Source organism: Brassica rapa, chromosome A08 (genome assembly GCF_000309985.2).
Source record: "Brassica rapa cultivar Chiifu-401-42 chromosome A08, CAAS_Brap_v3.01, whole genome shotgun sequence".
In the NCBI taxonomy this organism is placed as follows: Eukaryota; Viridiplantae; Streptophyta; class Magnoliopsida; order Brassicales; family Brassicaceae; genus Brassica; species Brassica rapa.
Window position 1 is genome coordinate 11,767,972 of NC_024802.2, and position 15,549 is coordinate 11,783,520.

General features: G+C 38.5%; 6 protein-coding genes across 9 annotated transcripts; 5 read left to right on the plus strand and 1 right to left on the minus strand.

Annotated features, from left to right (window-relative positions):
- The first annotated feature begins 1 nt into the window (after position 1).
- LOC103834158 (elongation factor Tu, chloroplastic-like) lies at positions 2–1,691 on the plus strand. Its single transcript, XM_033278146.1, has one exon. The coding sequence runs from the start codon at positions 101–103 to the stop codon at positions 1,517–1,519; it is 1,419 nt and encodes a 472-aa protein (XP_033134037.1). The 5' UTR covers positions 2–100; the 3' UTR covers positions 1,520–1,691.
- A 726-nt stretch (positions 1,692–2,417) lies between these two features.
- On the minus strand, positions 2,418–4,911 carry LOC103834159 (vacuolar protein sorting-associated protein 2 homolog 2). Its single transcript, XM_009110219.3, has 11 exons — positions 4,655–4,911; positions 4,345–4,389; positions 3,990–4,024; positions 3,835–3,885; positions 3,554–3,658; positions 3,383–3,454; positions 3,227–3,298; positions 3,050–3,130; positions 2,911–2,946; positions 2,745–2,824; positions 2,418–2,660 (listed from the first exon to the last, which is right to left on the minus strand). The coding sequence occupies exons 1-11, from the start codon at positions 4,686–4,688 to the stop codon at positions 2,600–2,602; spliced, it is 672 nt and encodes a 223-aa protein (XP_009108467.1). The 5' UTR covers positions 4,689–4,911; the 3' UTR covers positions 2,418–2,599.
- Positions 4,912–5,148: 237 nt separating this feature from the next.
- On the plus strand, positions 5,149–7,207 carry LOC103834161 (protein LSD1). 4 transcript variants are annotated; one of them, XM_018653463.2, is made up of 5 exons: positions 5,149–6,090; positions 6,255–6,457; positions 6,557–6,622; positions 6,715–6,789; positions 6,866–7,207. In XM_018653463.2, exons 1-5 carry the CDS (start codon positions 5,880–5,882, stop codon positions 6,905–6,907), a joined length of 597 nt encoding a protein of 198 aa, XP_018508979.2. In that variant the 5' UTR covers positions 5,149–5,879; the 3' UTR covers positions 6,908–7,207. The 4 variants fall into 4 exon arrangements, with proteins under 4 accessions (XP_018508979.2, XP_033134040.1, XP_009108471.1 ...); XM_033278149.1 differs by having other exon boundaries at positions 6,560–6,622; XM_009110223.3 differs by having other exon boundaries at positions 5,950–6,090; positions 6,251–6,457; positions 6,560–6,622.
- Positions 7,187–8,488, plus strand: LOC103834160 (CASP-like protein 1B2). The gene is made up of 4 exons (XM_009110221.3): positions 7,187–7,352; positions 7,435–7,691; positions 7,781–7,904; positions 7,993–8,488. Exons 2-4 carry the CDS (start codon positions 7,477–7,479, stop codon positions 8,251–8,253), a joined length of 600 nt encoding a protein of 199 aa, XP_009108469.1. The 5' UTR covers positions 7,187–7,352; positions 7,435–7,476; the 3' UTR covers positions 8,254–8,488.
- Positions 8,489–8,729: 241 nt separating this feature from the next.
- On the plus strand, positions 8,730–11,759 carry LOC103834162 (agamous-like MADS-box protein AGL53). Its single transcript, XM_033278148.1, has one exon. It carries the CDS (start codon positions 10,611–10,613, stop codon positions 11,238–11,240), a length of 630 nt encoding a protein of 209 aa, XP_033134039.1. The 5' UTR covers positions 8,730–10,610; the 3' UTR covers positions 11,241–11,759.
- Positions 11,704–13,425, plus strand: LOC117127513. Its single transcript, XM_033278070.1, has 4 exons — positions 11,704–12,927; positions 13,047–13,062; positions 13,109–13,236; positions 13,303–13,425. Exons 1-4 carry the CDS (start codon positions 11,704–11,706, stop codon positions 13,423–13,425), a joined length of 1,491 nt encoding a protein of 496 aa, XP_033133961.1.
- The last annotated feature ends 2,124 nt before the right edge of the window (positions 13,426–15,549 follow it).

Genomic DNA, 15,549 nt, shown 5'->3' on the forward strand with positions numbered 1-15,549 from the left:
TTCTGAAGAGATAACACCATACAAGTCTCACTCTATCTTCTTCCTCTTCAACAATTCACCAAAATTCAAACCCTAGCTTCTCGATTCCTCCTCCGCTTCCATGGCGATATCATCTCCCGCCGCTTGTTCCTCTAGGCTCATCACTTCCTACTCCACCCCTTCCCTCCCTCTCTCCCCCGCCGCCATTTCCACCTCCACCAAACTCAAAACCCTAAACCTCTCCTCCTTCCTCCCTCCACACTCATTAACCACCCTTCCCCAGTCCACACGCCGCTCCTTCACCGTACGCGCGGCACGTGGCAAATTCGAGCGAAAAAAGCCTCACGTCAACATCGGAACAATCGGACACGTGGACCACGGGAAAACCACCCTAACCGCCGCCCTCACCATGGCCCTCGCCTCCATGGGAAACAGCGTCGCCAAAAAGTACGACGAGATCGACGCCGCTCCCGAGGAGAGAGCCCGCGGAATCACGATCAACACCGCCACCGTCGAGTACGAGACCGAGAACCGCCACTACGCCCACGTGGACTGCCCCGGACACGCCGATTACGTCAAGAACATGATCACCGGAGCCGCGCAGATGGACGGAGCCATCCTCGTCGTCTCCGGCGCCGACGGACCGATGCCGCAGACCAAAGAGCACATCCTTCTCGCTAAGCAGGTCGGCGTCCCGGACATGGTCGTCTTCCTCAACAAAGAGGATCAGGTCGACGACTCGGAGCTGCTTGAGCTTGTGGAGCTTGAGGTGCGTGAGCTTTTATCCTCTTACGAGTTCAACGGCGACGATATCCCGATTATCTCCGGATCCGCGTTGTTAGCTGTGGAGACGCTCACGGAGAATCCTAACGTGAAGCGTGGTGATAACAAGTGGGTGGATAAGATCTACGAGCTCATGGACGCCGTTGATAGCTACATCCCTATCCCTCAGAGACAGACTGAGTTGCCTTTCTTGTTAGCTGTTGAAGATGTGTTTTCCATCACCGGACGTGGGACTGTAGCCACGGGGAGGGTTGAGAGAGGGACGGTTAAGGTTGGAGAGACTGTTGATTTAGTTGGTTTGAGAGAGACTAGGAACTATACCGTTACTGGTGTTGAGATGTTTCAGAAGATTCTGGATGAGGCCTTAGCTGGTGACAATGTGGGGTTGTTGCTTAGGGGTATTCAGAAGGCTGATATTCAGAGGGGGATGGTGTTGGCTAAGCCTGGGAGTATTACTCCGCATACTAAGTTTGAGGCGATTGTGTATGTGTTGAAGAAGGAAGAAGGTGGGAGGCATTCTCCGTTTTTCGCTGGGTATAGGCCTCAGTTTTACATGAGGACGACTGATGTCACGGGGAAAGTGACCAAGATTATGAATGATAAAGATGAAGAGTCGAAGATGGTTATGCCTGGGGATAGGGTGAAGATTGTTGTGGAGCTTATTGTGCCTGTGGCTTGTGAGCAAGGGATGAGGTTTGCTATTAGAGAAGGAGGGAAGACTGTTGGTGCTGGTGTTATTCAGTCTATCATCGAATGATTGTTGTAGCATATCTCTATCTACTTGTTTTTTTGTTTTTGTTTTTGTTTCACAGAACTCTGTTGAGTTTTTACATTCAAAATCAATGTCATATAATTCTTGATGTTTCGAATTGTTGTTGTCTGAGCTACAAGATTACGGTCACCTTGGTTTGAAACAATTGTTCAGACAATGGAAAGATTACATTATCATCTCTAACGTGCCTGTGAATTACAAACGTGAATATAATGGCAAATAACTTGAAAGAGATGATCGAGAAGAGGAAGGAGGGAGCTCATGGATTGCGACCACCACCTCTGCCACTGTAAGATGGGCCTGTATCGATCTGACCATCTGTTTGATAACTTATCATTCTCCTCCCTAACAAGACATTGTTATTAGCTTGAGTGGAAGACAACTTCTATGTTAAGTAATGCATCATACGAGGATGATATAGTTTTATCATCTATATGCTTATTATAATAAGGGAACACTAACCAGCTCTTGGGAGTGATTCTTGTTTAGAAGCAAGAACAAGACTGTTGCCAAGAAGAAGAAGCAGGAAGAACACAAAACCCAAAAGTGAAAAAACCTTTCTCATTTTACTCAAATATCTTATTTGACCTCTTAGTTTTTCTATTTTTGTATATGTATATATAAAGGCTGATTAGAGGTGGGTTTAGTCTAAGTAGATTTTTAATGAAATTTTAAGAAAGATTCGTATTACAAAAAGTGGTGGGATGATAAAGTATTATACACCACGAATCTCATGTGTCATCATCCTCCAACTTGATCCTTCAAAGATGACTTGTTTATAAATTCTTTCTGTCTTCGTTTGATCTCTATCTCTCTTTCTCTCTATTGGTTCGAGGATCTGATTTAGACCCGTGAAGATAGAGAAAGAGCCAAAAAGACAACTTTAACGTCAACGGCACAAGTTGTCTGGATGAGATTTTTTTTTTTGCCAAGTTGATGATATGTATTACAAAATATGTTTTATCTAAACTTGTGATCTTGCTGCATCAGTAGATATTATACATATTTCTTATAATAGGATTCTTTTGATGCATGATAGCTACAAAATAGGAAGTTTCATGTCTCTCAGATACGTCGAAGTGAAGCCAATCTCCTCTCTAGATCATCCACTTCAGTTGATCCTGAGCTGCAAGGAGAGTTAAAGAATGTATGAATTTGCTATCCCAAAGAATCTTTATAGATCAAAGTAACTAATTTGAATTGTACATACTCATTGTTCTCGCTCTTGTTACTGACTGTGTTGGGAGCAGCGGTCTTTGTTGCAATCCGACCCTTTGGAGCTGAAGACAACTGTTTACAAAGAATCAAGAAACATGATATGAATTTTTAAGCCACCATGAAAGTTTAGCCCAACTAACTGTTTACAAAAAACCAACCTGAGATGCAACACCAACACCAATCTCATCGAGCACCTGTATAAGAACAAGGCAATATAAAGGGAATGAGCAAAATAGAGGAAGCTTAGAGAAAACTAAGGAGAGGTGTGTGAGTATTGATTCTTGTGACTGAACAAACCTGGTTAGTGAGATCTTCAGTTTCTTCTTCAGCTTCGTCTTTGTCAAGTGTTTCATCAATTGCCTCTGACATCATCTCTATCTGCAATCACACAAAACACAAGACATGACACAGCTAATCTTTGAGGGACTTAAAAACATATCATCATCTTAATAAAGCAATAGAGAGATTGTTTACCGTCATGTCAAGTTGTGCAGACTGCTTCTGAAATTCCTTGATCACCTTAGCTTGTTTCGTTGGTGCCATTTGCTGAAAGTGTGAGAAACAACACAGCAGAAAATAAGTTGAAAAGAAGTTAGAGAACCCATCAAAGTAGTAAAGTTGGATCAGTACCTTGTTCATTGCAACCATAGCTGTGGTTGCACCTTTCATTCCTGATGAGATTGAGGTGCTTGCATACAATGCCTATGTATCAAAACCAGGAAAGAATCATCCAGTAAGTTCATAATGGTATTGAAGCATGTGGAGATGAATGGGTGGAGAGATCTAAGTGACCTAACCAACCTGTGTATGCGTGGTAACACCACGAATTTGAGCTCGGCTTCCCTGCAGATTGGTGATCTGTTGCCTCAATCTAACAAGCTGTCGAGCTAAGATCTTTGTGGCAGCCTATGAAAAAATGTTTTCAAACATAAAAAATGATTAGTCATGTACAAGAGAAGAGTCTTGAGTAAGTTTATATAGTAAACAGTAGAAAAGAAACTGTGAATATAGCAACTGAATCCTCTGCAAGTTTTAACAAAGTAAGCACCCAAAAGTTATGATTCCTGCTATAAAGACAATACCTCATTCCCAGTCTTAGCTGTTTTCTTGATTTCTGCCACAAGCCTCTTCTCCTAATGACCATATTCGGTGGAACACTCAAGAGTTACTAATCTAACAGCATCGCAGAGAATAAAATCAAAGACGAAAGCAAAAAAAAAAGAAGAAGTCCTTTTACCTCCAGTTGAAGAGATGTAATCTCACGTTCAATACCTGCAATTACATTGGTTAAATGAAATGACGAATCTATGTTAAGAAAGAGTGAATAAAACTATGAAGTAATCCAAAAGAAACAAACTCAGCTAGCATCATATAATGCAAACTACTCTAGTCAAAGTAAGGGAAGAAGCAAGAACATGTCTGTCTATAAAGACAAAGATCACCTCAGAGGCTCTCCACAACAACAAGGTCTATAAAAATGTAAAACATGACAGCTCTAAGACTTCCCTTTGCTACACTATGTTTTGAAGTGGCAAGGTATAATCTGCTCACAAAGGAAACTTTTTGAACAGAGAAGGAAGACAATATAATACCTCGTGTAGCCACAGCCATTTCTCTCTTGCTGGTGCGGAGAGCCTCTGCATAAGGAAAATGATTTTCAAAAAGCAAGTATTGAATCAAGTTAAATTACTAATTTAGCAACAACACACATTCACACTACATCGACAGATTAAAGCAGAATCTGGTAGATTCAAAGGTGGCATTTTTCGCAGGATTGTTCTAAAACCCAGAAGATATCTCACTCCATACCGTCAGGTTTGAGGATTAAATGTGACATTTTTGCAGAAACAATTACGAAGCCGAAAATAGTAGGCGATCAATTGGAAAGATGAAAGGTTTTACCTTTGGGAGTGGTCTTCTTCTTGAAAATGTTCATGGTGATTGATTGTCTTCTCTGAATCAAATCAGTGATTCTTGTGCTTATGGGGACAAAACCCTAGTTACGGTCCAGAGGGAAGTGAACTTGATCTACGGAGAGAGAGAGACAAGAGTGGGGAAAAGGTGTGACCTTTATTTTCTCCTCTCTTTCTTTTCTTAGTATAAATTTTTCTTTAGTCATCAACGCAACGGCTCTACGGAACTTGCCCGTTACACATTTTTTTTTCTTTTGATAAAAATGAATCCAAGTTATGATAAAAGTCATATAACTTTTTTTAACGAGTAGTTAGCAGAAGCAAATCGCTATGTTCTGATTATAATCGATAAAACGGGTATTTAAATACCAAACTTTCACAAATTCTCCCAAACAAATACAAACTTTTCACTATTCCAAATAAATCATAAATTCAATTTGACTCAACCATATTAAATACACTTTTGGTCAACTTAATTTGCCAATCACCGTTCAATAATTTTAGTTATTTGATCGTCTTTAAAATAGAACAAAAATACATATATTCATTCCGGGTATATCATCTGATAACAGTGGATACATAAAATGGTAAAAAAAAAAAACAGTGGATATATAAAAAAAATAGATCAAGTAGTAAATCTATTAAAAATATTATAAAAATAGTGCTATGTATTATTACTCCTTTTCTGAATTTTTTCAAAGTGGAACTGAGTTTTATTTACTAACTATACCCTGATTTGTAGGAAAATAAATAAAATAATAAGAACGATTTTCCAGTTAAAAATAATAACATGAGTTCAAAATTTTCAGTTGGTAGTGGATTGAAAGTAACAATTTGGATTTTTAGGTTTCTGTTACGTTTCTAAAGCAACACGTTAACATTTAACGGTGAGTAGGTAGATTAAATTGGTAAAAGTGTATCTAATATGGCTTGATAAATAGGATTCTCTCCTTTCTTAAAATTACATATTTTAAAGAAAAATTTTGTTTCAAAAAGATCCATTTTTTATATTTTTAATGCATATTTTATTAACTAATTTGTAAACTTCAAAAAATTTAATTGTATTAGTTAAATTTTTATTGGCTTAAAATTATGGAAAAAATAAACACAAAAAACTATGCAAATTTAATGTGTTTTATTAAGATGTGTGAAAAATCTAGAATATATAAATTTAAGGAACAAAAGGAGTATAAGTTTGTGGTTTATTTAGATTAATGGAAAGTTGGTTTTTGTTACGGAGAATCCGTGAGAGTTTGGTAATTAAATACACGTTTTTTTTCGATTTAAGACTGCGGTATCAGGTAAAAACAAAAAGCATAAAATTACGTAAAAAAAAAAGAGAGATAAATCGAAAACCTATTTGTCCACTTCTCCATTTGGATTGGCTCTCGAGTTCGATCGCCCCTTCCCATGTTCTCCAATCGGGTACGATCAAGAAACATTTGTTTTTTCTTGAATTTTGCAATCTCAAGACTGTCGTGTTTGTTCGTTACAATTTGATAATGGATGCAGAAGTTTTCTGGCTTTGAATTGGATTCGGGTTTCTGTGAGCAATTTGCGATTTTGATTATATTGATGATGGCAGGCAGAGATGCAGGACCAGCTCGTGTGTCATGGCTGTAGAAACACATTGCTCTATCCTAGAGGAGCTACCAACGTTCGTTGTGCCTTATGCAACACTGTCAATCAGTTTGCGCATATCAACTGTGGGAACTGTCGGACGACACTCATGTATCCGTACGGTGCATCATCTGTTAAATGCGCTGTTTGCCAGTTCGTTACTAACGTTAATGTGAGTGTACTCGTTTCATTTCTGCATGGTTGAGTTAAGTTCATAAAGATCTTTGTACCAGCATTTGATTTCTGATTTTTTCATCTTTTTTTTCATCAGCAGATGGGCAATAGAAGGGTGCCTAACATGCCAAATGGAGCAGCCTCTCCCGGGACAATGTCCACTGTGAGTTATCAAATTTATGATTTTGTTATAATTCTGTACATTCTTTATGGACCTAGTTACTTACTCTGTTCATTGGTTTTCCAATTTTCCAGCAGTCAACACCACCGTCTAAGACACAAACCGTCGTTGTAGAAAACCCAATGTCTGTTAATGAGAGTGGAAAGTTGGTGAGTATTACTATATAGTCTTTTTTTCTTTAGAATAAGGTTTGACAAAGTGATTCAAACACACACAAAATTGCAGGTGAGCAACGTTGTGGTTGGAGTGACAACATGCAAAAAATAACCCAAGAATTGAGTGATCTGAAAGAGATCATATCAAGCGTTCTGGTTTGTTGCATATTACATATCTCTTGACAACTTTTTAACCCAAGGAAAAGGCTTAGTGAGAATCACTTGTTTGAGTTTTCTTTTGGGGTTTTTTCTTATCAAAGTTGATGCACACAAAGGTTTTACATTTTGTCCAATGATCTGGCACTTATACTTGTAGATTTGTACACTCCATTGGCCATTTGTGGCATTGTTAATGTATGTATTAATATAATCTGATACACCAACCAAACAGTAATATTTGGGTTTGAAAATATGTTTCTTCTGTGATATAAGATTTTGCTTCATGAAACTTTAACATGTCAAGAAACTGATATTAGCTTTGGTGGATTAGATAAGACTGCTCTTAGCGCAAGTCACTGGAACCTGGGAATCTTTTCACAACAACCAAAACCTAATCAGTACACTCCAAAAACATTAGAGTTAGATAAATCAGACAGAACTCTTTCCATATAAATATTTCTTTTCATATTTGGCACACAGATTCATATCACTTCCCTCCTCTGATCACTCACTGCATCAACAATGCCTAGAGAAAAGATTCTGTTTGCTGGTGGTGGGACCACAAAGAGCTGGAAAGTACTCTTGGCGCTGAGAATACTTGCATTCATTGCCACTTTAGCTGCAGCCATTGTAATGGGTTTGAACAAAGAGACAAAGACCTTGGTTGTGGCCACCATCGGAACTGTTCCTATCAAAGCCACACTAACCGCTAAGTTTCAGGACACACCTGCTTTCGTGTAAGTTCAGAACACCTTATTAAGAACTCTGTGTTTTGACTGTTATTATTATTATTAACTATGATTCTTGGTGGAAAAATGTGTTACAGGTTCTTTGTTATAGCTAATGCCATGGTGAGCTTCCACAACTTGTTGATGATAGCTCTTCAGATTTTCAGCCGGAAACTGGAATGCAAAGGTTTCCGTCTCCTTTCCGTAGCTATTCTTGACATGGTAACATGACCATTCTCGATTGAACCAATCCGGTTTATTCCGGTTTAATAATAATGTGATTGACTTGGTATATTGATTGGTACAAAAGCTAAACGCAACTCTGGTATCTGCGGCTGCAAACGCAGCGGTGTTCATAGCGGAGCTAGGGAAGAACGGGAACAAGCACGCCAAGTGGAACAAAGTCTGCGACAGGTTCTCCATTTACTGCGATCACGGCAGAGGAGCACTCATCGCCGCTTTCTCCGGAGTCATTCTTATGCTCCTCGTCTCCGCCGTCTCCATTTCCCGCCTCTCAATCTATTCTAACAAATCCTCCACCTCCACCGCCGCGGCTGTTGCTTCTCCGTAGTAACTCGCCACCGTCCGCTTAAACATCGCGATCAAAAGTACAACAATATGTATGCATACTTATGTGTCCGTGTCTCACTTTGTATGTTGTCTAGTCTCAAGTAACTATCATGTTGTCTTATGCACTGCTCTGTTTTGTCACTTTCATATAGAGACGACTTTTCATTTCTCTTTTTATCACATTCGAGTATCATTTGGTCGTTTAAAACAAATAAACTCTAACAAATTACAGTTTACTTTCTCAGTCACTCTTCCATTATTATCCAAATATAATTCTAACAAACTGTCTACATTTAGATGAGCTTGTAAGTTGTAATACAAATTATCAAAACATAATACAAAGAAAGCCGATACCAAACAAAATAGAACTCAAAATCAACTCAACAACAAACTACAATCAACTCAACCACAAACTAAAATCAAAACCATAAACGTGAATCTAATTGTGTTTTCAACTAATGCAATCAGTTGTGGTGAATACTTAGTTACAAGGTGACCACATCAAGGTGCACATGTATGTGTATGTAAAATATATATAAAAATAGTTGACAAATATATAAAAATATTGTTAATTAATATTAAATCACATTTTTGTTCAAAATAATACATGAAAGGCAAAATTAAAATTAATTTAAAATAAAAAAGGCCTTGACATTAGGCATTTTTTCATGTAAAGAAAATAAAATTGTATCCGTAAATAGGGGTGGGCACAGATCGAATATCTGAGTATTTAGAAGCATTCGTGTCGATTCGATCTTTAGCCACCTAGATATTCGGTGACTCGGATATCCGAAATGTTTTAGAATTTTAAAGAATATCCGATTTGATCCGTAAATAAAATAAAATTTTAAAAATAATTGAAAATTTTAATAATAACATTTTATTACAAAAATAAAACATTATTTAACTTTTTAAATTCTAGAAGGTTAATATAAAAACAAATTACAATACTTTATTTTTGTTAAACTATTTCAATCTTTATGTTTTGTTAAACTATTTCACACATGGGGCAGATCTCCTTAGAAGGAGAGCCACTCGCCACGATGCTTCCAGTTTCACCACTCTTGAAACTCTTATGAACCACAAAGCCAATATAAGAGCTCTGTTTCAATCTAACGGCTGAATTTTGTCACAGGCCGCCGCTAAGCCTGAAGAGGGAAGAGGAGTGGAGTGCTGCGTTTTGGAAGAAGGTTACTTGGAGTTTACAAGATGAAGATGAAACCCGTGACGAGGAAGACGAGGAGAAGTGTTACTTGGAGTATCCTAACGTTGAGGATGTAGACAATGTGTGATCTTAGCGATGAAGATTAGCGTAACTTTAATATATGCTACTATGGTCTTTGAGCTCCCTAACAAGTACTACCAAACAATGTGTATTTTGAAAAAATAAAATAATTTTGTAATGCAAGTAGTTTGAAACTTTGAGTATTTATTCAAACAACGGATATATACAGAGTTGATTACTTGATATGAACCCCCAAATAAGTTGGTGCTACACTGTTACAATATGTATCTTTTTAATTACTTAAAATTTAATTTAATTTTATATACCGGACGTAAGCTTATTCATCTTCTTCTCTTTCTCTTTTCCGTTGTTCCACGTTCTCTGTTTCGTGTTTAGGTATTTTTCACATTCTCTATATTTTACCTTAATTATACTTTTAGAAATTTTCTTCCGTTTTGGGAGATGTCTTTAACTTAAGTTAATCGTCAAAAGCTATGGTCAATTTTGTTGTCTTATTTCCGATAAATTTTATTTTTTAATTTTCACAAATCTTAAAACAACACCAGCAATATCCCGTAAATCATACCGCCCCACTTATTTTCGCACCTAGTTGAAAAATAAGATAACAAAAGCAAATAGAAAGGAGAGAGCAGAAGAGTGGATAAAAGAAATCCAATGATTGTAACAACCGAGAAACTTAATTTTATGAGAATGAAAAAAAAAATCGCAGTTAATTAATTTAATAAACCAATTAATAATAAATTGGGTGTACCGAGTAACCGAGTGGAGAAATCAAATCAAGTCTAACACCAAGCAACACTGATTCGCAAATCTCTATCTATATCACCGATTAACGACTGAAAGAAAAGAAAACTTTATGTAATTAATTATTTTATTATTAACATGTATACAACAACGGTATAAACTTTCAACGGCTATATGAAATAGTGAAAAATGGAAATTACCGAGTAAGAAAATTGGAAATTACACTGATTTAATTGTTAAAAAAGGAAATCAGCAAGGATCATCAAAATCTATAAATATACGCAGCCCTAAACCTTCTGGTCACGCTACTAATAATCACTCACAATTCACTTCTCTCTGTAAAACTCTCTAAGCTTTTTGTTTTTGCCATGGATTCTCTTTCTTCTTCTACTTCGACAAAGATGAAGAACAACAACAAGCTCTCTGTCAGAAACGAAACCCGTTTCAAGAAATCATTCTTGTTGTTAAGAGAGAAGACCGTTCTCAAGAAAGCGTTAGAGCTTTCCATTCTCTGCGACAACGATATTTGTGTGATACATTACGATCGCGAAGGAAATCTCGTCAACACGTACCCTGAAGATCAGTGCCAAGTCAAAGACATTCTCGAGAGGTATAACAGATTAAGCGACAGAGAAAAAATCAAGAAAAACACAAATCTTTCACAGTTCTATAACAAGAAACTCGTTGACGAGAAGAGGAGATCCCTTACCGACGCAGAGGAACGCAAAAAGTTCACAAAGAAAGTTGGAGAGTTCAAGGGTTCGCTAGTAGATCAGTTACTTGTATTACAAGACAGGGCTCGTTACCTTCTTTACTCCCAGGATCATCAGACCAAGCCAGATCAGAGCCGTTGTCTTGCTGCTATGTCTGAACAAAATCACAACTTTTCGGCGCCTTCTTCTGGCTTCTTCCCCCACAATGACTTCTCCTCTTCACTAATAGACGAGGAGGATCCATTGATGAACTTTTGTCCGCCGGTAACAGAGAACCGGGTTTAAATTAGACTATTGGTTAAGTTTCCTTTTGCTTAATCATTGGTTAAGTCATCGGTTTAGCTTCCTTTTACTAAACCGTATGCAATGTATGTATAAATACTCAGCTTGTACGTACATTGTTAATTTGAGAAAGTATTTTTTCATTCTGTTACAACTTTCTTAATATGGTATCAGAGCACATACTCAGTTTCCGCATTTGATTCTCGATCTTCGTCTTCTTCAAATCGATTCAAGGATGAGCGTTTCGATTCGTCAGCTAACGATCGATCTCTGTCTCCGTTTTCTTCTCGATTTGATTGAACTGGTATCGCGAATCTCTCTCGTTTTCTTGATTCTGTTGCTCGCTGAATCATGCTGAGCTTGTGATTGCGTTTTGCGGTTGATTCTTTCTGATTTCACTTCGTTTGGAGTTCTTGTTGATTTTGATTGTTGATCTTGCTGATTGCTTTCAACATACCTTGATTCGATGAGCTCCCCGAGTCAGCAACAACCAGCTTCCGATCAAGCTCGTCCTCTCACGGATCTTTACGAGAACCCGTACTACCTTCACTCGTCTGATCATGCTGGTTTGGTTCTGGTTACAGATCGCTTATCATCAGGCTCGGAATTTCATTCTTGGCGTCGATCTGTGCGGATGGCGTTGAATGTTCGAAACAAGCTAGGATTTATCGATGGAACGATTCCGAGGCCTCCTCCTGATCATCGTGATTCTGGTTCTTGGTCAAGATGTAACGATATGGTGGCGACCTGGCTTATGAATTCTGTTTCTAAGAAGATTGGTCAAAGCTTATTGTTCTTGTCAACGGCTGAAACCATTTGGAAGAACTTATTGGCTCGCTTTAAGCAAGACGATGCTCCTCGAGTGTATGAGATTGAGCAGCGTTTGAGTTCGATACAACAAGGATCAATGGACATAAGCACATACTATACCGAGCTTGTTACTTTGTGGGAGGAGTATAGGAACTATGTGGAGATTCCGGTGTGTTCTTGTGGTCGTTGTGAGTGCAATGCGGCTTCTTTATGGGAGAAGATGCATCAGAAGAGCCGTGTTACGAAGTTTCTTATGGGATTGAATGAAGCATATGAGTCTACACGGCGTCACATCCTCATGTTGAAGCCTATTCCTGACATTGAAGATGTCTTTAACATGGTGGCTCAGGACGAGAGACAGAAGACTATCAAGCCTTCTACAAAACTGGATACAGTTGCCTTCCAAAGCTCTGGTCCTCTCGAATCTGCTATTCATCATCCAGAGTCTGGCTTCTATAACGGACTTACTGATAATGCAGCTTATGCCGCGGCTTACCAGGGCAATCGATACCCTCCAAAGCCGGTGTGTACTCATTGTGGACGTACTGGACACACAGTACAAAAGTGTTACAAACTCCACGGTTACCCTCCTGGACATAAGTTGCATCAGCGGCCTTCATCATCCAACTCACGTGGCCAGCAACAACAGACTCAGCCTAAGTCTCAGTTCCCACAACAGAGTCAATTTCAACAAACTCAGACTGCCAATGCTGTTGCAGCTCCTTCTCTGAATCTTAACCAGTTCACAACGGATCAAGTTCAGAGTTTGTTGAATAAGTTGATTGCTCAAACAAGAATCAGTGACAAGCCATCATCTCAACAACCAACAGGCACTATTACTGAACACGGTTTCATGGCCTCTACTTCTACTGCTGGTGAGGTTTCGATTGTGTTTCCTTCTCCTAACCTCCATTTTCAAAATCATATTTTTACCTATCAACATCAATGCCTTTCCACCCTTTATTCAATATTACCCTCTGGATGTTGGATTGTTGACAGTGGTGCTACAAGCCATGTATGTTCTGACTTGAGTTTGTTTAGTGAAGTATGTCCTGTTTCAGGTGTGACAGTCTCTCTTCCCAATGGCACTAGTGTACCTATCAGTCACACGGGGACAGTGCATATCTCAGAACATCTCGTTTTACAAAACGTCTTACATGTTGATAGTTTCAAGTTCAATTTGCTGAGTGTTAGTTCTTTATTGCAGAATCGAGATTTGTCTACTCATGTCTATTATGATTCTTGCTTTATACAGGACCATATTCGGGACTTGACGATTGGTAAAGGATCGCTTATGCATGGTCTTTACATTTTGGAGCCTCTTGTTCATGCTAATTCACATTCTTTCTGTGGATCATTGATTGATGGAACTCTCTGACATCAGCGACTAGGACATCCTTCTTTTGCTAAATTGCATCACATTCCTGGTATTCCTTTGTCGTCTAAAGTCACGTCTACGTCTTGTAGTATCTGTCCTTTAGCAAAACAGCGTAGTCTTCCTTTTGTTTCCAATCCAAAATTGTCTGTAAACCCTTTTGATCTTATACATATAGACATTTGGGGTCCTTTTTCAGTAGAATCTATCGAAGGTTTTCGTTATTTTCTTACCATTGTTGATGATTGTACTCGTGTAACCTGGATCTACATGTTAAGGAATAAAAGTGATGTTAAAAATATCTTTCCCGCTTTTTTAACTCATGTACAAACTCAATTCAACACAGTTGTTAAAAAGGTTCGTAGTGACAATGCACATGAACTCGCTTTTACTGAACTTTTTCGATCTAAAGGAATCATTCATCAGTTTTCTTGTGCATATACACCACAACAAAACTCTGTAGTTGAAAGAAAACATCAACATTTATTGAATGTAGCAAGAGCTTTGTTGTTTCAATCTAATGTTCCTCTTGCATATTGGTCTGAATGCATCTTAACTGCTGTTTTCTTAATCAATCGAACCCCATCCTTACTGCTTGATAAATTTTCTCCTTATGAGATTCTTTTTAAAAAGCAACCTGATTTTTCTTTTTTGCGTAGTTTTGGTTGTTTGTGCTACGTCTCTACTCATCTCAAGGACAGAAATAAATTTAGTCCTCGAGCAAATCCTTGTGTTTTCTTGGGCTATGCTACTGGTTATAAGGGATATAAGGTTTTAGATTTGGATTCTAACATCGTTAGTGTTTCTCGGAATGTCATATTTCATGAAACAACCTTTCCTTTTACAAATGTTTCACATGATACATCAACGAATGATTTGTTTGGTCCAACTATTCTACCATTGTCTACACCTGTTGCATTAGATATAGGATCTTCTTCTGATACTTTGTTGCCTGATTCATTGTCCCCGCATCCTACATCGTCTACTAGTGCCTCGTTGCCACAAGAGACTGTTACAGTTGATGCAGGACAGACTTCATTAGTCAATACTCGGCCAAAACGTAATGCCAAGGCACCAGGTTGGCTCTCTGAATATCATTGTAATCTCCTTTTTAATCCATCACCACTTACCTCACATATTTCTGAAACCTTTGACACTGCTATTCCTTTTCCTTTGTCCTCTGTTCTCACATATTCTAAGCTTCATCCCCAGTATGAAAACTTTACTCTTTCTTGCACAATCGAGACTGAACCTCACACTTTTAAAGAGGCTGTGAAACATAAGGTTTGGAATAATGCAATGGGGGTTGAGGTTACTGCTTTGGAACATAAAGAGACGTGGATCATTGTGACTCTTCCTCCAGGAAAGCATGTGATAGGCTGCAAATGGGTGTTCACCATCAAGTATAATCCTGATGGTACTATATTGAAGTACAAGGCACGCTTGGTTGCTAAAGAATACACGCAACAAGAGGGAATTGACTACATTGAAACATTCTCTCCGGTGGCTAAGCTTGCAAGTGTCAAATTGATTTTGAGTTTGGCAGCTTGCTTTGGATGGACACTCACGCAGATGGATGTTACCAACGCTTTCTTACATGGAGATCTGGATGAAGAAATTTACATGAGCTTGCCACTTGGTTATACGCCTTCGAATGGAGTTCCTCTTCCTCCTAATCCAGTGTGTAAACTACAGAAATCTTTATACGGCCTCAAACAGGCATCAAGACAGTGGTATCATTGTTTCTCCAAGGTAGTCTTAAGTGCTGGATTTACTCAATCTCCGGTGGATAACACTTTGTTTGTGTGTAAGACTTCTACTTTCTTCACTGCGTTGTTGGTCTACGTTGATGATATCTTGATTGCGTCTAACAATGATGAAGCATTGAACGCACTGAAGACAGCTTTACATCAGGCTTTTGAGATAAAAGATATGGGAGTTCCTCGGTTCTTTTTGGGATTGGAGATTGCTAGAAATGCTACTGGTATATCAATTTGCCAACGAAAGTATGCGTTAGACATTCTCTCCTCTACTGGAATGCTAGCTTGCAAGCCGGTCTCTGTTCCAATGGATCCTTCAGTTCATCTTCGAAAGGATACTGGAACTTTGTTACCATCCGCTAAGCCA